This window comes from Leucoraja erinacea, chromosome 5 (genome assembly GCF_028641065.1).
Source record: "Leucoraja erinacea ecotype New England chromosome 5, Leri_hhj_1, whole genome shotgun sequence".
NCBI lineage: Eukaryota > Metazoa > Chordata > Chondrichthyes > Rajiformes > Rajidae > Leucoraja > Leucoraja erinaceus.
The window spans coordinates 8683900-8705119 of NC_073381.1; the positions used below are offsets into that span (position 1 = coordinate 8683900).

The 21220-nt window shown below is 41.5% G+C and overlaps 1 protein-coding gene across 1 annotated transcript in view; it reads left to right on the plus strand.

The window, feature by feature from the left end:
* The window catches only part of ascc3 (activating signal cointegrator 1 complex subunit 3), a 358193-nt gene that overhangs the window by 322839 nt on the left and 14134 nt on the right, over positions 1 to 21220 (plus strand). The window contains exons 38-39 of the mRNA XM_055634935.1: positions 12716 to 12867; positions 16552 to 16702. Coding sequence (XP_055490910.1) covers positions 12716 to 12867; positions 16552 to 16702 — 303 coding nt within the window. The remainder of the gene's footprint in view (positions 1 to 12715; positions 12868 to 16551; positions 16703 to 21220) is intronic.

Here is a 21220-nt window from a genome sequence, read left to right on the forward strand (position 1 = left end):
GAATAAGTATCAAGTTACTTACCTGCCTCTAATACTGCCTTTAGCTTAAATGCTGAGAGTATTATTTAACTTTACTAAACAGAAGTAAGGACTAATGTGACCTTGTACCTTATGCATCCCGGTTTGGCCAGGCTATTTCATCAGTGTTCACAGCTAAGAGAAAATGTGTTTATCCTGGATAGTTTGCTTTATTGCTAAGCTTTGCTTTGCTATGTTAAGACTTAATTATTCCAGCAGATTTATTTCAAGAACATATTCCGTGAATTGTTTTGAGGGGTAATGATGCATTTTTAAATGAACTTATTTAGTTCCTTTTATAATGTGGAAAGCTGAAAAGTTGTTAATTACTTTCTCAGGATATCTTCAAAAAAAACACAGTGGAGGAGGCACCAGGTCAATTTACATCATTATATGACCCAACTAATGACCCTTTCAGGGACCGCTGGTCACTGCCACATATTTTGCATTAACCTAACAGTGGAGTCAGCAGATGTGTTTCCTACACCAGTGTCTGTTATCTTCCTTGCTTCCCCTACTTGTCTTGATATCCAGAGCAATCATTCTCATCTTGCCTTGAGTTCATTTCTTTTGTACATGTTTAGAGTAAGACACCGATGACAAGTAGACCTGGTAAAATAAAAAACAGGAAATGCTGGAATGCGCAGCATGCACAGCAAGTCAAGTCAGTCAAGTCAAGTTATTTGCAGTACCGAGATGTCAGTGAAATGAAAGTGGCAATTAACATAGCTAACAAATTATAAACACAATCATAACACACATATTATTTTACATAATAAATAATAGAAGGAAAAACGTTCTGTAGAGTTAGTCCCTGGTGAGATAGGCGTTTACAGTCCGAATTGCCTCTTGAAACACCTCTCCGTTCTCACTGCATGCAACGGACTGGAACAGTCTGTTGCAGGGGTGGAAGAGGTCTCTCATGATTTTGTTTCTCACAGTTGTTATGCAGGGGGGTGAGTGATGACACCAAAATTCTGCAGAGCACTGTGGGCAGTGACCAGATGGTAATGTTGGACAAATGCTTTATCGCGCGCTGCGTAGAACACAGAGATCTATTATAGCCTGAGGTGGAAAGGAGAAACTTGGCAGTGATGAGGGTAGTAATTGGGAAGATCCATAGCTAAAGTCATTCTGACAAGGAGTCTTCATCTTGAAACATTGACGATGTTTCTCTTCCCACAGTTGTTATTAGATGACACCAAAATTGGTGGCACTGTGGGCAGTGAAGAAGGTTGTCAAATGATATAGTAACAGAGATCTATTATTAGATATGGACAGAGAAACGGCAGGTGGAATTTAGTCCAATAAAGTATGAGGTATTGCACTCTAAGACATTGAATGTAAGGGAGAAGTACAAGGGGTCACAGTTTAAGGATAAAGGGGAAGTATTTTAGGACTGAGATGAGAGAGTGGTGAATCTCTGGATTCTCTCTGCCACAGAAGGTAGCTGAGGCCAGTTCATTGGCTATATTTAAGAGGGAGTTAGATATGGCCCTTGTGGCTAAAGGGATCAGGGGGTATGGAGAGAAAGCAGGTACAGGATACCGAGTTGGATGATCAGCCATGATCATATTGAATGGCGGTGCAGTCTCGAAGGGCCGAATGGCCTACTCCTACACCTATTTTCTATGTTTCAATGTTTCTACACAGTTAACAACAAGACCCATAACTGCATTGATGCACTGAGGGATCTTGGAGTCCAAGTCCATAACAACACAAGTTTAGAGTGGTAAAGAAGGTGTAACCATATAACCATATAACAATTACAGCACGGAAACAGGCCATCTCGGCCCTACAAGTCCGTGCCGAACACTTATTTTCCCCTGGTCCCATCTACCTGCACTCAGACCATAACCCTCCATTCCATTCCCATCCATATACCTATCCAATTTATTTTTAAATGATAAAATCGAACCTGCCTCCACCACTTCCACTGGCAGCTCATTCCACACAGCTACCACTCTCTGAGTAAAGAAGTTCCCCCTCATGTTGCCCCTAAACTTCTGTCCCTTCATTCTGAATGGTGCACTTGCCTTTATCGTTCGGGGCGTTGAGTTGATGAGTTAAGACTTCATATTGAAGCTTTATAAAACATTTGTGAGGCCACATTTGGAGTATTGCATCCAATTTGTGTCACAACATTAGAAATAGAAAATAGAAGATTGTGTGGAAGCTTTTGAGAGGATGGAGTGGAGGTTTACCAGGATGCTGCCTGGATTTGAAAGTATTAGCCATAATGAGTTCAAGTTCAAGTGAGTTTATTGTCATGTGTCCCTGTATAGGACAATGAAATTCTTGCTTTGCTTCAGCACACAGAACATAGTAGGCATATTACTATAAAACTGATAAGTGTGTCCATATACCATAATATAAATATATACAAACATGAATAAATAAACTGATGAAGTGTAAATAACAGAAAATGGGTTATTAATAGTCAGAGTTTTGTCCGAGCCAGGTTTAATAGCCTGATGGCTGTGGGGAAGTAGTTATTCCTGAACCTGGTTGTTGCAGTCTTCAGGCTCCTGTACCTTCTACCTGAAGGTAGCAGGGAGATGAGTGTGTGGCCAGGATGGTGTGGGTCTTTGATGATACTACCAGCCTTTTTGAGGCAGCGACTGCGATAAATCCCCTCGATGGAAGGAAGGTCAGAGCCGATGATGGACTGGGCAGTGTTTACTACTTTTGTAGTCTTTTCCTCTCCAGGGCGCTCAAATTGCCTAACCAAGCCACAATGCAACTGGTCAGCATGCTCTCTACTGTGCACCTGTAGAAGTTAGAGAGGCGTCTTCCTTGAGAGGTTAGACATTGTTTTCTCTGCAGCATTGGAGGCTAGGGATACCTGGTAGAAGTATATAAAATCATGAGAGGCAGGAAAAGGGTAGATAGTCGCAATCTTTTCCCCAGAGTTTACATATCAAAGACTAGAGGGCATAGCTTTAAAGTCAGAGGGGGGAAGTTTAAAGGAGGTTGTGTGGGGCAGGTTTTGTTTTTACACAGAGTGGTTGGTGCTTGGAAGGTGCTCTCAGGAGTGATGGTGGATGCAGATATGATAATGGCGTTTGAGGCTTTAAGGTAAGCGCATGAATATGCAGGGAGTGGAAGGATATGGACTGTATGCAGGCAGAAACAATTAGTTAATTTGGCATCATATTTGGCCCAGACATTGTGAGTCCAAGGACCTTTTTATTTTCCCTGGTCCTGGTAAAACCCAAACTAAGCATGTGTGAATGTTGCCACATAACAGTCTTTACTTTAAACTTTAAAGATACAGTGTGGAGACAGGCCCTTCGGCCCACCAAGTCCATGTCGACCAACGATCACCCCATACACTAGTACTATTCTACACACTACAGACAATTTACAGGAGACAATTAACCAACAAGTTTGTGCATCTTTGGAGTGTGGGAGGAAACCAGAGCACCCGGAGAAAACCCACGTGGTCACGGGGAGAGGGCATAAATTGTGTGCAGACGGCACCCGTAGTCGGGATCGCACCAGTAACTGGCACAGAATCTGCCCTCCACAAATGTAAATACTGGACAGTTTACCAAATTAATAGACATAATGAATATATTTGGCACACTGTTCTCTCATTTGCGATTTGTAAAGATAAGGTTGCCATAAAGTCATGCTCATTTTTGAAAACTACTTTTGAGGACATGTACGAAAGCTACAAATATGGCTTTAATAAGTGTTGTTGCCTCATGCTTGAAACGTCCCTCGCCAGCTCCAAAGATAGAGGAAAGACCAGTGACTCATTGTCAGGGTGCTGATGCTATCTTTTGATGGGTCACTGACTCCTAAGTGAGGACAGCCTTCGATGGGCTTTGATTCAGGAACCAGTGCCAATCAAGAGTGTGATTTGTTTTTTCTTTCCAACAATTTAATGTGTTAATTACTCAGCTTGGCAATGCTCAGCTTAGTCTTTGGGTTTTAGTCGGAGGTTTTGCTCAGGTCTTTATCGAACTGTTTAATAATGACCACCATTTTGTTGAACATAATTGTAAAATCCTAAAACTAGTGAATTCCATACATTGATATTCTATATGTTGAATTTCTATAAGTGTTTTTAAAATGCTCTATCTTTATCAGTTTAATGACGATAGGATGTGTATGAGCAATCCATCTTCAACACATAACAAACCTTTTTACATTTCGGTCTGGGAGGAAATGAGTAATGTGTAACCCATTTGTGTGATCAATTTGTTCAAGCAGCTACTGTGAAATGTTAATCACAACTTTAATTTGTACAGCATTAGCATTTTGATTAACTTGTAGGTTTGCTGGCATACTTGAAGTGGTTTTTAGTCATAGTTACAGCAAGGAAATGACTTTTTGATTAATTAACGTTGTTAGACAGCAGCTGAGCTTCCTGATTGGTAACCTATCTAGATGAAGGTTCACAAAGTAACAACAGACAATAGCAGAACTTAAACTATGCTGCCAGCTGCATTTGTGGCAAAAGAGCAAATGTCATCAACAGGACCCTTTTTAAAAAATCATTTAATTGCAAAGAAGCATCATTAACTTGAGGAAATGTGTGTTAGAAAAAGTCGTTCAGCCATCGAACACCCTTTCTATTGGATATGTTCAGATGCAAGGCATTTATTCACATTGACTCACAGTGATACACCACTGTGCAAGCAACAGGAGAGAATATTTTTGTCTCTTTGAAACAATTGAACATAGAACCGTTGTTATGGCTATTTATCCAATTTATTTTATCCAGTTTAATGACTATTTTGATCAATTTGCATAAATTTCATGCTGTGATATTAATGAATTGAGCTGATAATTATAACAGTGCTCCAATCTAATAATTTCGACATTTTCATGTGGGAAGCAGAAAAAGTGCATAAAACAGAAGCACCAGTAGGCCATTTGGCCTTTCTGGTCTGTTCTGCTATTCAACGTGATCACTGCTGATCATCCACCTAAGTAATTGATTTCCACTTTATGCCCATCCACCTTGATATCTTTACCAGTAAGAAATACATCTACCTATTTCTTGAATATATTTAATATTTTGGCCTTCTTTGCCTTCCATGGTATAAAGTTCCATTGGTTCAAGTGCAGTAAATGTCTCCTAGTCTGTTCTAAATGTTATATATACCCCATATCCTGAGGCTGAGATTCACAGTTGTGGACACCCAAACCATTGGGAACATCCTCTGGTGCACGCCTGTTAGAATTTCATAGCTTCAATGACATCCATCCCATTTTGTGTAAATTCCAGTATATGCGCAGTCTTCCCTTTTTCCCAATCTTCCCATCCATTCATCTTTTGTAAATTCAAGTATAGGGCAATTTATTTCTCTATTGTTCTGCCATTCCAGGAATCAGTCTGGTAAAACTTTGTTGCATTCCCTCTCTGGTAAGAACATCCTTACTTGCACATAAAAATAGATATAGGGCAGAAATAAAATAAGAACATTCTGAATGATTATAGCTGACAGGCAGCATCTATGGGGAAAGAAACAGTTAGTGTTTCAGGTTTGGGACCCTTTTCCAGCATCTGCGGGTCTTTCATTTTCATACTGATGTGATGTGGTCTGACCAAGCCTTCAACAGTTGCAGCAAGATATCCTTCCTCCTGTACACATCCTGTTGCAGGGATGACCATTTGCCATCCTAACTGCATACTGCATCTGAATATTTGCTTTCAGCAACTAGTACACAAGGACAGCAGGCCTTGTTGCACAGCACCACCACTCTTGTCCGAATGTATCAAATCATTTGTCTAATAATTTATTCAAATATTGTAGACACAAGGAACTGCAGATACTGGGATGGTGCTTAGAACACCAAATGCTGGAGTAACTCGTCGGGTTAGGCAGTATCCCTAGAGGACTTATAGGTGTCGTTTTGGGTTGCGTCCCTTTTTCAGACTGCAAAAGGGTCCTGAACTGAAACGTCACCTGTCGATGTCCTCCAGAGATATTTCTCCTCTGTTTTGACCTCAAAGAAAGGCATGATTATGGAACTTGGGAAAGTTAATGGTCTTGAGGACAGTCTGTATTATGGCCGAGGAGGTGCTGGATGTCCAAAAATATATGAAAGTAGGTGAATTTCTCAGGCCTGATCAAGTACATCCTGAAACACTATGGGCAGCTGGAGGAAAAATTGCAGGAGCCCTGGCTAAGTTATTCATCATTAGACATGGGTGGCATTGCCTTCATCATTCAGAGTATTGAGTAAGGAAGTTGGGAGGTCATGTTGCAGTTGTATAAGATGTTGGTGAGGCTGCATTTAGAATATTGTGTTCAATGTTGGGCGCCATGTGATAGGAAAGACGTTGTCAAGCTGGAAAGGGTGCAGAGAAGATTTACGAGGATATTACCGGGACTCAAAGGTCTGAGCTATAGGAGGAGGTTGAGTAGGCTGGGTTTCTATTCCTTGGAGCGCAGGAGGTTGAGGGGTGACCTTATAGAGGTGTCCAAAATCATGAGAGGAATAGATTGGGTAGACATGCTGAGTCTCTTGCCCAGAATTGGGGAATCAAGAACCAGAAGATGTAGGTTTAAGGTGAGGGGGGAAGTATTTAATAGGAACTTGATGGGTAACTTATTCACAGAAAGGGTGGTGGGAACGAGCTGTTGGAGGAGGGAGTTGAGGCAGGGATTATCGCAATGGTTAAGAAACATTCAGACAGGTGCATGGATAGGGCAGGTTTAGAGGGGTATGGGCAAAACGCATGCAGGTGGGACTAGTGTAGATGAGACGTGCTGGTCAGTGTGGGCAAGTTGGGGTGAGGGAGCGGCCTGTTTATGTGCTGTGAAGACTCTGACTCTATCTATGAGTGAGATACCATAGGACTGGAAGGTGGCTAATGTTGGCTTCTATTTAAGAAGGGCTGCATTGAAAAGCCAGGGAACTATAGACCAGTAAGCCTAACATATCAGTTAGGAAAATTACTGGAGAGGATTCTGAGGGAATCCCTGTATATCCATATGCCTGTCCAAAAGGCCTGAATATAGAATGGATGTGGAGAGGATGTTTCCACTAGTAGGATTTAGGACCAGAGGGCACAGCCTCAGAATAAAATACATACCTTTAGAAAGGAGATGAGGTGGAATTTCTTTAGTCAGAGGGTAGTGAATCTGTGGAATTGCTACAGAAGGCTATGGAGGCCAAGTCAATGGATGAATTTATGGTGGAGATTGATATATTCTTGATTAATACGGGTGTTAGGGGTTATGGGGAAAAGGCAGGAGAATGTGGTTGAGTGGGAAAGTAGATCAGCCATGACTCAATGGCGGAGTAGACTTGATGGGCCAAATGTCCTTATTCTGCTCCGAGAACAGTTGAACATAAAAAGTCTCTTAACTGCCTCAACCACTCACCCACGGCAGCGGGTGTATATTAATTTATATATTATGTATAAGTTGACCGTGTATGAACAGTAGACAAGAAATGACATGTGTAATACCAGAAATGGCTGGGAGTAATACCAGAAGAATGCATCAAATTTTAATTGAATTGCTGCTTGCATGTGTAAACAATACCACTGTTTAAAAAGGATTTTAGTGGCTTGTTTGCATTCAGTAAATGCAGCCCTCTTGCTTCTTCTTTAAGTTGTGATTACATAAACAGTCTAATATAAACTTCTGTACATTGAGCCGGCACTTGTATGACTTCTGAATGAGCTGCTGTGTATAAAGATAATCAATTTTTTCTGGACGCAGTAAGCAGAGGGGGAAAAAATTGCTTCTTTCATCTAATCACTGACCCTTTACACCTAAAGCCAGGACTTGCAAATAAACAGGACGGCGAGGAATAAAAGGCTTTTGGGGACAGCTGAGCATTTCATTAAAATTTAAAATAGGCACTCTTCTTGCAGACAGGTCCTTTAACAAAAGCTGCGAGATCTGATTAAATAGCTTGGGCTACTGCAATGATAATATGAATGGCAGTTGCAGCAGATCCACCATGTATGTTAGTGGCCAGCTGCCATTTTGGAGCCATGTTAATTCCTCTACTGCATACTTTGTGAAAATCTCGGATTTATAGCGTAGAATTGCATTAAAGTGATTTATAAACAAGGTTCTTGTGTGGAATGGAGACTGAAGGAACTGCAAATGTTGGGTTACAAAAGAAGACACAAAGTGCGGGAGTAACTCAGCGGGCCAAGTAGCACCTCTGGAGAACGCTTTGGGTTGGGATCCCTCTTTGTGGTGAGGGAGGGGGAGGGGGGGTGGTAGAAAGTTAGAAGAGAGATGGGGACAAGGCAAAGCCTGGCAAATGATATTGTGGGTACAGGAGAGGGACATTTGTGAAAGGAAGATGACTGGACAAAGGCCAGAGTTAAAGAGACAAATAGTGTGAGATGCAGATAGAAGTGGTGTGAATTGTGAATGCAGAGGAAGGAATATAGATGGAAGCGGACAAGGGGAGATGGAAGTGGAGAAATGGGTGCATCTAGGTGGGCCACAGGGAAGAAGGGGAGGGGGAAATATGGGGGAGGGTAGATGTTTCTAAATTAGTTACCTGAAATTTGAGAATTCATTGTTCATACCGTTAGGTTGTAAGCGGAATATGAGGTACCCTTCCTCCAGTTTGTGTGTGGCCTCACTCTGGTACTGGAGAAGGCCCAGGACAGAAAGGTCGGAATGGGAAGGGGAATTCAAATGCTTAGCAACTGGTAGACCCAGCAGGCCTTGACGGGCTGAGCTCAAGTGTTCGGCAAATCATTCACCTAGTCTACACTTGGTCTCACAGATGTAAAGGAGGACACAGGAACACCGGATGAAGTAGATGAGGTTCGTCTGAAATGGGGGGATTCCATTCAAATTAATTTTAAACCAAACTTGAGAAGCTGAGTACTGTGCATACTCATTCTTATATTGTGAATTTAAACATGCAAGGCTAGTTCAATTTCTATCCACTTGACTTTATCTCAAGTCAGTATTTATTGTCATAAGCTGTACAACTTTGAATCAAAAAATCCAAGAATCATTTGGCTTAAGCCAGCCATTCTGATCTCTGTCCTAAAGCAGATCATAAATACTGGGATGGTTTTGACAAGAACAATCTCTCAATTTAAAACCCATGTCGCTTGTTCAGAATTATGAATCTTTTTTTCATCCAGTGTTTAAACCAGAATGCTCTTTTCAAGTTTATTTCAAAGCAGAGGGAGGCCTGTGAAGCTTCCTGTTTTGTTTTTTTCCCCCTATAATTCTAAACACCAATTAAACTTGCGATTTATCTAACCTATGATAGTTATGCAGTAAATAACTAATTAAAGTCCAATTCAAAACTCCAGTTATGTAATATCAATCAGATTTTAGTGGCAGCAGTATAATGGGCAGGGAACTGATGGCAGGATCTGTTTGCATTATCGTGCGCAAGTACCAGTGTGTTTGCGATTCTGGCATGAATCCGGAAGTGTGAACTTCCTGGTCAAGAATAATCGATTCCCTGAATTGCAGTCCTCGCACTGGTCTACATACGTGTACGAAGGAACTGCAGATGCTCGTTTACACCGAAGAACGACATAAAAAGCTGGAGTAACTCGGCTTTCTCCAGCTTTTCTCGCTACCTGTGACAATAACTGCTTGAAAGCTGTGCAGCTGAGAAGTTGAAACGAGCCGTACAGTATAACTAAACCTCTGTGAGGAAAAGGGGGGAAAGTGAAAAATGTAATCTTTCTCGCTGCGAGTCAGCAGTTGTGTAAGGTTGCTATACTTTACACCCACTATTAGTTGCTATTTTATACAGTGGAATGGAAATAGAGGTTGAAAAAAGGAAGGGAAAGGAAGAGTCAGAGATGAAGAACATGGAAGCAGGAATGGGGTGGAAATGGCAGTGGAGTTTCCGTACGAGAACAAGAAGCAACTCCAATACAGTCATCAAAGTACATCTACACGTATTCCACGTATCCTTCCAAAGACACCAGCATAGGTCAAATGAGTATTATAATTTCATATGTGATGTGGGAGTTCAATCTGAGCACAAGTTTGACAAGAAGAAGGATGGTGGTGATAGAGGGGACTGTTCAGGCCTTTGTGGAATGCATGGTACCATGCATACCAATGATGGCTTCACCCTTCACCGCTTTGCTTTCTTTAATCGGGGTGGGACACTCAGCTACATACTCATCTCAGTTCTAAATGGCCTACCCTTTCTTAAAATGTGGCCCCTGGTTCTAGACCCCCCAACATCGGGAACATGTTTCCTGCGTCCAATCCCTTAATCATTTTATATGTTTCTATAAGAACGCCTCTCATCCTTCTAAATTCCAATGAATACAAGTCCAGTCACTCCATTCTTTCATCATATGCGACCTGCGACCCCGAGAATTAACCTCGTGAACCTACGCTGCACTCTCTCAATAGCAAGAGTGTCCTTCCTCTAATTAGGAGACCAAAACTGCACACCATACTCCAGGTCTCACCAGGGCCCTGTACAACTGCAGAAGGATCTCTGTGCTCCTATACTCAACTCCTCTGGTTATGGAGGCCAACATGCCATTAGCTTTCTTCAGTGCCTGCTGTATCCGCATGCTTACTTTCAGTGACTGATGTACAAGGACACCAAAGTCTCGTTGAACTTCCTCTTTTTCTAACCAGACACCATTCAGATAATAATCTGCTTTCGCGTTCTTGCCACCAAAGTGGATAACCTCACATTTATCCACATTAAACTGCATCAGCCATGCATCTGCCCACTCACCCAACCTGTCCATGTCACCCTGCATCCTCATAGCAACCTCTTCACAGTTCGCACTGCCACCCAGCTTTGTGTCATCTGCAAATTTGCTAATGTTACTTTTAATTCCTTCATCTAAATCATTGATGTATATTGTAAATAGCTGCGGTCCCAGCACAGAGCCTTGCGTCAGTCACCTCACTAGTCACTGCCTGCCGTTCTGAAAGGGACCCGTTAATCCCTACTCTTTGTTTCCTGTCTGCCAACCAATTTTCTATCCATGGCAGCACTCTACCCCCAGTAGATGTCCCCTTCTTGAGGCAAGGCCCCATGTAGATGCCTCCAACGGTGGGGATGGGGCTACCACTCTCTAGCCTCTTGCATTCCTGTATCTTGGAATTGCCATGCCAGGCCAATGATGCAACCAGTCAAGATTTTTTTTTTTATTTTTTTTTTATTTTATTAGAAGTTAATACAGTACGAAACAGTACAGTGGAACCTAATTTTAGTTGCCAACTATGTCATACCGTAATCCATCCTATGTACAACCTCTAGTTTTATGTTATGAGAAGGAAGTAAGCAAGACAAGATATTTTCTGCAGTACAATATGTAGATGTTCGAAAAACCAATAGTTTGATGGTGCTTTATTTGTCATATACGGTACTGCACAGTGAAATTATTTTGGCATATATTACACATGTGAGTGCCGCCATGTTTGAACGCCATTATTCAAAGTCGGAAGTCCGGCCGCCTCACGCGCTCGATGTACTGGAGCAGTTCCCACGAACCATCCTTCTCCTCTCCTCGCCTCCCCGGCCATCTTTGTGTCCTGGGGTCACCGACTTTGAAGGCGCTGGATGCATTACCCTGGTTCACCCTCCTACCGGCCCTTGCTCCTCGCGTCCGACGTCTCCAGCTCCCTCCCGGTTATGCCATCCACCTTCTGAGTGTAAACCAGAGAGCAATTACGCCACCCTGACATAGAATTGAATATTTCAGAGATTGGACATCTATTGTGAAAATAATCCAGTTAGGAAAAGAAAATTGAAAATTATTAATAAATTGGCAGCTGTCAGAAATGCCGTGATTTAGGTGGAAAGGGCAGGGATCATTGGAGAAAGAATAGAGTCTGCGATAAGGAGGCCTTTACCAGCGAAAGTGGGGTTTTATTCTCTGTTTACTTAACATAATAAAGCTTCTGAGGAATATATCTTTTAAATGTGGAAACATTTGTACATACAAAAGTTGAGCATTAATCGAGAATCAGATCACAATCACTCCTCTAAGTGGCGATAAGATTATCTCTGATCTATAATGTCAGACATTCAGAGATAGGTGTGGAGGGTTGGAACTAGGACACAGGGTTTTGAATGCCGCTTAGAAGGATTGGAACTGCTGCAGTCACAATGGTTCCAGTTAACGGGCATGTAGAAATATATATATAAATTGGAATAATTCATATAAATATATATAATTGGAATTTATAAAATATATATAGTTGAAAGAGATATATATATATATATATATATATTGGAATAATTCATATAAAATATATATAATTGGAATTTATAAAATATATATAGTTGAAAGAGATATATATATATATATATTGGAATAATTCAAACAGGAGCTGAAAAATAAACACATTATAGCAATAAAAAGGTCTGTGGTAAAAAATAATTGCCAGACCTTCTCAGCAGTTCAGGCATGATCTGTACAAAGACAAATTGGAGACCCCATTTGTGAGATGAGTTAAATAGAGGAAACATTAACGGGCTCTCGATCCATAAACATTACCTGACCTGCTGAATGTTAGCAGCATTTTTTCTTCTTATTTCAAATTTCCAGCATCTGCACAGATTTGGCTCGAGGATCTGGCTCAATTGTTCTGATATATGTAATTACTTACTATTAAGTGATCAATGTAATACCTCCGTTTTAACAGGAATTGTGTAATTAAAATATCATCCATTGGCCTGTCATGTGTTTCTTATCCTCAAATTGAACATAATATCTTTTGTCCTCTCTGTTGACTTTATTTAGGCAATGCTGGATGTGGCTGCAAATAATGGCTGGCTTGTGACAGCACTGAACATAATCAACCTGATTCAGATGGTGATTCAAGGCAGATGGGTACATGACTCCTCTTTCCTCACCTTGCCAAACATTGAGCAACAACACCTCTATCTGTTCAGGTATTCATTACAGTTAATTATTGTGAGCTGTTAAAATGAATACACCTATACCAGGATCGGTCTTTTCTTTCCCCCATAAAGAGTACAATCGATCTTTATTTGTTATGTAATATATTTACTGAATATGTTTGTTAATACATTGTCTTATAAATGTGTGCGTGTGTGTATATATATGTGTGAGGTTAGACAAAAATGCTGGAGAAACTCAGCGGGTGAGGCAGCATCTATGGAGCGAAGGAATAAGTGACGTTTCGGGTCGAGACCCTTCTTCAGGCTGAAGACGGGTCTCGACCCGATACGTCACCGATTCCTTTGCTCCATAGATGCTGCATCACCCGCTGAGTTTCTCCAGCATTTTTGTCTACCTTCAATTTCTCCAGCATCTGCAGTTCTTTCTTAAATATATATGCATTTGAGTGCCTGTTGTGTCTATATAGTGTACATACATGCGTCATAGCCTGTATATAAAAAGCAACTTGCATTCAAAAAATGTAACAGCACATAAATGTTTTGCCTTTTTAATCCAAATCCAGAAGATTGACAAGGTTTAATTAACAGGTAAAATGCCCACACACACAAAATAATGGCAGAAGCGAAATGAGAGCGTGACCAGGTTGGTGTGGGACTTTGATGATATTGATTGCCTTTTTGAGGCAGGGCCTTCTATAGATCCCTTCGATGGTGAGGAGGTCCTATTTTATTCTCCCCACATTCCCCTCAACTCTCCCCAGGTACCACCACTTGCCTACATATGGCAGCATCTCTACCACTGCGCCACTGATTGCTGAAGCTATGAATCATTAACTCTACTAGCTGATAGACACAAAAAGCTGGAGTAAAGGGCCTGTCCCACCAGCATGCGATAGCATGCACCTAGCGCGACCAAACGTAGTCGCTTGAGGCGTACGGACTCGCGGGGCCGGTCCCACTTCGATCGGCGGAGGTGTATGGAGTTGTGCGGGGCTGGTCCCGACATCAAGCGGGTCTCCAAAAATCTTGCACTGTCCGAAAATCCCGCGCAACAACGGCCTGTCGGCCCTCAGCCGCATTGATGCCCGTATGCAGTGCCTTGACGGCGTACGCCTAGCACGTGGCGTTGCGCGATGACGTCACCGCCCGGCATGCCGTTGCATGATGACGTCATCGCCAGACGCCGTGTGACGTCCAAATTCAGTCGGCCCGCCTCCTGCCCAGCTGATTGGTGAGTTTGACGTAAATTACGTCACGTGCGAACTTTGCATGTATTTACCATGTACTCAGCGCGTACTTACCACGAACTTAGCGCGAACCCCGCTTCCGTTTGGTCGCGCTAGATGCATGCAATCGCATGCTGGTGGGACAGCCCCTTAACTCAGCTGGAAGGGCAGCATGCTGCCTGTCCCTATGGGTTACTCCAGCTTTTTGTGTCTATCTTCGGTTTAAACCAGCATCTGCAGTTCCTTCTTACACTTGCTGCTCCACTATGCACTCCAATGTCATTTACATGTGGACCACACCAGCACTTTTGTTTTCAGATATCCTATTGTAAATAGTCCATTGGAAACTTAAAATCTTGGATTTCTTCCTACTGTACTGCCACTTTTTTTAAAAAACTGTTTTCTCTAGTTTTCACCTCTTGTTAAAACAAGACCAGACAGATGGCCAAACCATTTCTGCTCCTGCATTCAAAGTTGGAGCTTTTCAACACAATGCCAGAGTGAATTATTTATTGATTCCCTTCCCTTCTCCCTTTCACGCCACCTTCTCATGGCCAGGCTGACATTAGCAACAGATCTACAGTATTAAGTGCAGATGTAAACCTGTTCTCTTTTACAAATATATTGCTTGATGTATTTGATATATTGGTCTCCAGGGTGCACTCTTGTTTGCCTCATCTCAAGATTAAAAACCAATTATTTTCAGTTTTCTTAGTACTAAGCCTGTATCCTAAAAATAAGATACAAAGTGCTGGAGTAACTCAGCATGTTACTGATGGCGAGGTACCACCGAGTTACACTTGCACTTTGTGTCTTTTTTTATAAACCAGCATCTACATTTCCTTGTTTCTACGAGCCTGTGTCCTTGTCTTGAATTGCCACATCCACCAGGCAATACAATATTTTTGCTACTATTCTGACATGATGATGCAGCAGTGGAGTTGCTGCCATACAGCGCCAGAAATCTGGGTTTGATCCTGACTAAGGGTGCTGGCTGTACGGACCGCATGGGTTTTCTCCAGGTGCTCCGGTTTCCTCCCACACTCCAAAGTCGAACAGGTTTGTTGGCTGCTGTAAATTGTCCCTTGTGTGTAGGATTGAATTAGTGTGAAGTCGCGGACGTGGTGGGAACAAAGTGCCCATTTCCGCCCTGTCTCTTTAAAAAAAAAACAGGAATCGGTCACTATTTTCAAAGTACTAATTAAGGTACAGTGAAACTCAAATTACCATACAGCCATGCTAAAACAAAAAGCAACAAGACACACAACTACATAAGTTAACATAAACATCCACCACTGCGGATTCATAGAAACATAGAAAATAGGTGCAGGAGTAGGCCATTCGGCCCTTCGAGCCTGCACCGCCATTCAATAATCATGGCTGATCATCCAACTCAGTATCCTAACCCTGCCTTCTCTCCATACCCCCAGATCGCTTTAGCCACAAGGGCCACATCTAACTTAAATATAGCCAATGAACTGGCCTCAACTACCTTCTATGGCAGAGAGTTCCACAGATTCCCCACATTCCTCATTGTGATGGACGCCAATAAAGTCCAATCTTCTTCCTCCTCATTTTTTCTCCTTCCTATTATGTATTCATTGAATATTATTGACAAAAAATATTTGTGCTATAAATTAGGCAGCAAAGGTCTTCATATCTGTGAAATGGGTAACAACATGGAGGGGAATTGCTGGAGTAGGTAGAAAGGAGATACCTCTGTCAATTGGAAACCTAAGAACAAGGGAAATTGCCTGAAAATGAAATCTATGGCTTTCATGAGTTAAAGTCGAAAGAACTGCTGTTGAGAAAACATAGAAACATAGAAACATAGAAATTAGGTGCAGGAGTAGGCCATTCGGCCCTTCGAGCCTGCACCGCCATTCAATATGATCATGGCTGATCATCCAACTCAGTATCCCGTACCTGCCTTCTCTCCATACCCCCTGATCCCCTTAGCCACAAGGGCCACATCTAACTCCCTCTTAAATATAGCCAATGAACTGGCCTCAACTACCCTCTGTGGCAGAGAGTTCCAGAGATTCACCACTCTCTGTGTGAAAAAAGTTCTTCTCATCTCGGTTTTAAAGGATTTCCCCTTTATCCTTAAGTTGTGACCCCTTGTCCTGGACTTCCCTAACATCGGGAACAAAAGATAATAGAAATTTGAACTCTCTTCTGCAAATGAAATTAACTGGTGGGTAAATTGTTGATGTTAATGATGCAATTGATAGATTTTTATACACAACTTATTTAGGGATGTGGTACCATAATGTTAGGTTATAGATCATTCATGATGTCAGTGCACAGCAGAACAGACTTGAGGCGCTAAATGATCTAATTTTATTTCCTATATTCCAAACAATCGCTCTTACTATTTTTTTTACATTTTCTGCTAGCGTGTAGAAGTGTATCATGAACCTGAAGGCCTAAATTGTGTGTGCTTTTTGTTTTAATCTGAAATTTGTGTGGCAATTTATTTTGCCAGGAAGTGCAATGCGGGTGGAAAGAAAAGCAGCTCAAAAGGTTACAGAGGTCCAGTTGAATGTCTTCCTGAATTGATAGCGGCATGTGAATGGAGGGAGGATATATTTCATTCCATTGTTGCTGAAGAACTGCAGCCTACACAGATTTCCCAGGTAACCTGCTTTTTCAATCTCATTTTTGTATTTATTTTTGTTGTTCTATTCATTTGTGTTTTTTATTTAAACTTTAAGCAAACTTCAAGCAAGCTGTTATTCAAATGTCCTTTGACAATTGTTCATCTCTGAGTTATTCTGACCTCTCGAAATATATTTGACATTAGATTGGCCTTATTGACTGTGTGACTCATCCTTTTTGGAATTAGCTTAAGATAAACAGCTCTGTTCCTATCTTTGCCAATCAAGTCAGTGTTTAAAACTGTTTTTGATCTTAGAGGGACTGTTAATGTAAACAAAAAAGCAGCAGGGGATAATTAGTGCTTTTTAATGGAGTTTTTCTCCAAATAACAAATAGGAATTCCAAGAAAATATATATATTTTTAATGATTATGGCTAGGAGCATTATCCAATTTCAGTTCCAATGCCTGCTCTCATTGGTATACACTTAAGTGAGATTACTCGGTGTATGTTTGGCCATACCTGAGGAAGTTGACTTCATGCTGCTGAAATTCAGTGCATTTAAAAGGGTAAATGAGAGAAGACTTGCAATTTATGTGGCTTGAACCATATTCAAACTTATTATCCAAAGCTTTAATCTTGCACCATGCCAATCACAGTGTGGCTTGGGAACAGCTCCATCCAAGACCGTAAGAAATTGCAGGGAACTGTGGACGCAGCCCAGACCATCACACAAACCAAAACCTCCCTTCCATAGATTCTATTTACACCTCACGCTGCCTCGGCAAGGCCAGCAGCATGATCAAGGACGTGCCGCACCCTGGCCACTCCCTCTTCTCCCCTCTCCCATCAGGCAAGAGGTATAGAAGGCTGAAAACGCACACCTCCAGATTCAGGGACAGTTTCTTCCCAGCTGTTATCAGGCAATTGAATCACCCTGCCAACAACCAGTCCTGTAGTTCAGTTGCCCTCCAACTGCACTACTATCTACCTCATTGGAGACCCTCAGACTATTTGATTGGACTTTACTGAACTTCATCTTGCACTGAACATTGGAGAGAGAAACAGTGTTAGCATTTCAGGTAAATAATCTTTCTCCAGTCAGGAAAATTGGCTCCCAAGGCCATCCGCAACTGAGTGTACAAATCATGAAATATTGTAACAGCAAAACAGATTAGAAACAGGATATTCTGCTGCAGATGACACATTGCCTATAAATTACATCAAGAGAGTGATGGAAGACTTTCCAAAGTTTTACACAGCTCTCTACAAGATGGAGCTTAACATATATATATAGTCCCTGCCCACACTGAAACACAGCTACAGCATGTACTCGCTGCAAAATGCAATGCAGGCTTTCATCAAGACTGCTTCAATGCTGTTTCCTGTGCCTCCAACCTCAGCTAAAGGACATGGGAATGGCATCAACCTGAAATTGTTCTCCAAATTGCACATTACTTTGAATTGGAAAGATGTTGCCATTTCCTATATCATATCTAGTTCTAAATACTGAAACCTCCTACCAAATAGCGGTGTGGATGTTTCTTCACTACATGAATTTCGATAGTTCAAGGAGATAGCTTGGCCTTTTTCCTTATGGACAAAATAGAAGCTGTTGGTCATTTCTGGTTTTGTTAACAAAGCCCAATTTGTGATGAGAAAATTCATGTCTCAGGTGGGACGGCACAGTGGTAGAGTTGCTGCCTTACAGCACCAGAGACCAGGTTCGATCCTGACTACAGATGCTGTCTGTATGGAATTTGTACCTTCTCCCTGTGGCCGCGTGGGTTTTTCTAGGTGCTCTGGTTTACTTCATTCCAAAGACGTGCAGGTTTGTCGGGTGATTGGCTGCTGTAAAGTGTCCCTAGTGTTCAGGATAGAACTAGTGTATGGGTGATTGCTGGTCGGTGTGGACTTAGTGGGCTGAAGGGCCTGTTTCCAACTGTATCCCTAAACTAAATTCAAATAAAAACTATAAGTATTGTTAATTCACATGTCTGGTTACTTAACCACTGTGCCCACAGAAGATTTATTTAAAATATTATAATTTTGGAATGTCATTGTATGTTTCAGTTCTATATGGGTGTCATGGTACACCAGTCATTGAAAGTAGGCATGCAGGTGCAACAGGCAGTGTAGAAAGCGAATGGTATGTTAGCATTCATAGCAAAAGGATTTGAGAATAGGAGCAGGGAGGTTCTACTGCAGTTGTACAGGGTCTTGGTGAGACCACACCTGGAGTATTGCGTACAGTTTTGGTTTCCTAATCTGAGGAAGGACATTCTTGCCATAGAAGGAGTACAGAGAAGGTTCACCAGACTGATTCTTGGGATGTCAGGACTTTCATATGAAGAAAGATTGGATAGATTTGGCTTGTACTCACTAGAATTTAGAAGATTGAGGGGGGATCTTATAGAAACTTACAAAATTCTTAAGGGGTTGGACAGGCTGGATGCAGGAAGACGGGTCCCGATGTTGGGGAAGTCCAGAACAAGGGGTCTCAGTTTAAGGATAAGGGGGAAGGAAGTATTTTAGGATCGTGATGAGAATTTTTTTTTCACACAGAGAGTGGTGAATCTCTGGAATTCTCTGCCACAGAAGGCAGTTGAGGCCAGTTCATTGGCTATATTTAAGAGGGAGTTAGGTGTGGCCCTTATGGCAAAGGGATCAGGGGGTATGGAGAGAAGGCAGGTACAGGATACCGAGTTGGATTGAATGGCGGTGCAGGCTCGAAGGGCCGAATGGCCTACTCCTGCACCTATTTTCTATGTTTCTATGAAAGATTGTAAAATGAGCATTTGTTTATTAATTGTTAGTTGGTAAAATGGTTACAAGTAATGCTTTCATTACCAGAGTTCACACATACAGCGGTACCCAAATAGGCAGCACACAAGCTTCTTTTTGTTTGGTTGCTGAGTCTAGGGCATGGCAGGCAAAGTGAAGACAGTCCTATAGTGACCAGAAATGTTCCAACAATATGACAAAATAAAAAGAATATAAATATCTAATAATGTTCATATCACAAATAAAATGCACAAGCTCAACGATGTCTCGTGTTCAAGCAGAATCTTGGAAATTTTATTTGAAAATAAGATTGTACGCATTTTGAAAAAAATAATTAATGTTTTTAATAAAAGAAATGGCTACTGTAACCTGTTCATTGGGAAAATTATTTGGATTTGTAATTTATTCTACAATCTGCCTCTGCCAGTTTGGCACGACAATCACAGCTAAAATATATGAAAAAAATATTCTGGAAATTATTGGGTTTAAAGCACCAATTTAAGTGCTAATTGCAGTCGTAATGAGAAAAGGCAGTCATCACTGTGAGATTTGCATCTGTTCTGCCATCAGTATGCTCTGAACGGCTGGTGACCACCCGAAGCTTTGCCAGCTAATTAAATAATTGCATGCGGGGAGGTGTTCTCATCTGATTCAAATGATGAAGATTAATCCTTAGATAAATATGTTTTGATCGTATTGAAATGTTTTATCAGCCTCGGCTGCAATAGCCTAGTTTGTATTTTTTAATCAAAAAGCAGCTACCATCTAAGAGCTTTGTGATATATTTAAGCAATAAATTATCTTCTGTAGCTGCATTAGCACAATAACACTTGAACACACTGATAAACAATGTGTTGTTATCTTGACTGTTCTCCATATAAATAGCACTAGTTGTGCTTCAGTATATTCCAGATGGACAAATGTTTTTGAAGTGGTTATGAGGGTTTATTTTACCTATAAGCCCCTTCACTCTGTTCACCTCACTTGCCTTTGGCAGTGATGATATGTCTGCAGTTGTGATATTTTATGTGTTAAAGTCCTTATTTAAGTGAGAATATTATTTTGGTGCCTTACTATTTGTGTCGAGGATTTTTTGTTTCTTAACATTTGGCAATAAACTCTGTCACCTTCTGCACCGAGAAGGTTGAAAGGGGGGGGGTTACCTCTTCTCTGAGGAGAAGAGCCATGAAGAGTGACTGTCTTCCTCACGAGAAGGTTGGGCAAGGGGAAAGTGGTCTGAGGAGCGAGGAAGGCAGCATCCTATTCTGCACAGAGGAGGCAAGGGCAATTTCTGACTGTAAGCAAAAGAAATGAAATGGGAATCCTATTTGCAATGATCATTAGACAAAGGCAGAAGTATTCAGAATAATGATGTATTAATGATGAAACGAGTATGTCCCAAGCCTGTGGTGATTACCTATAGTTTTTGCATTATTCACTTTTGCACCCAAATTTCAAAAAATAATAAAATTGTCTGTTGGATTTGCTGCAATTTTGAATTGGGATAAATGATGCAAAAGTAACAACAACTTGCATTTATAAAGCAATGTCAATATGGTAAACTACCCACATGGTAGTTTACGTTGGCGGCGCGACCGATGTCGCAGCGGCCTCTGCAGTCCGTCTGTCTTTTTTTATTTTATTGTCCTGTTAAGTGTATAGTCTGTGGTGGGTTTTTGACTGTGTATGTGTGGGGAGGGGGCGGGGGAAACTTTTAGATCTCTTCCCTGTACGGGGACCCTGTCGGGTCTCTGTTGCCGTTGGGGCCTAGCA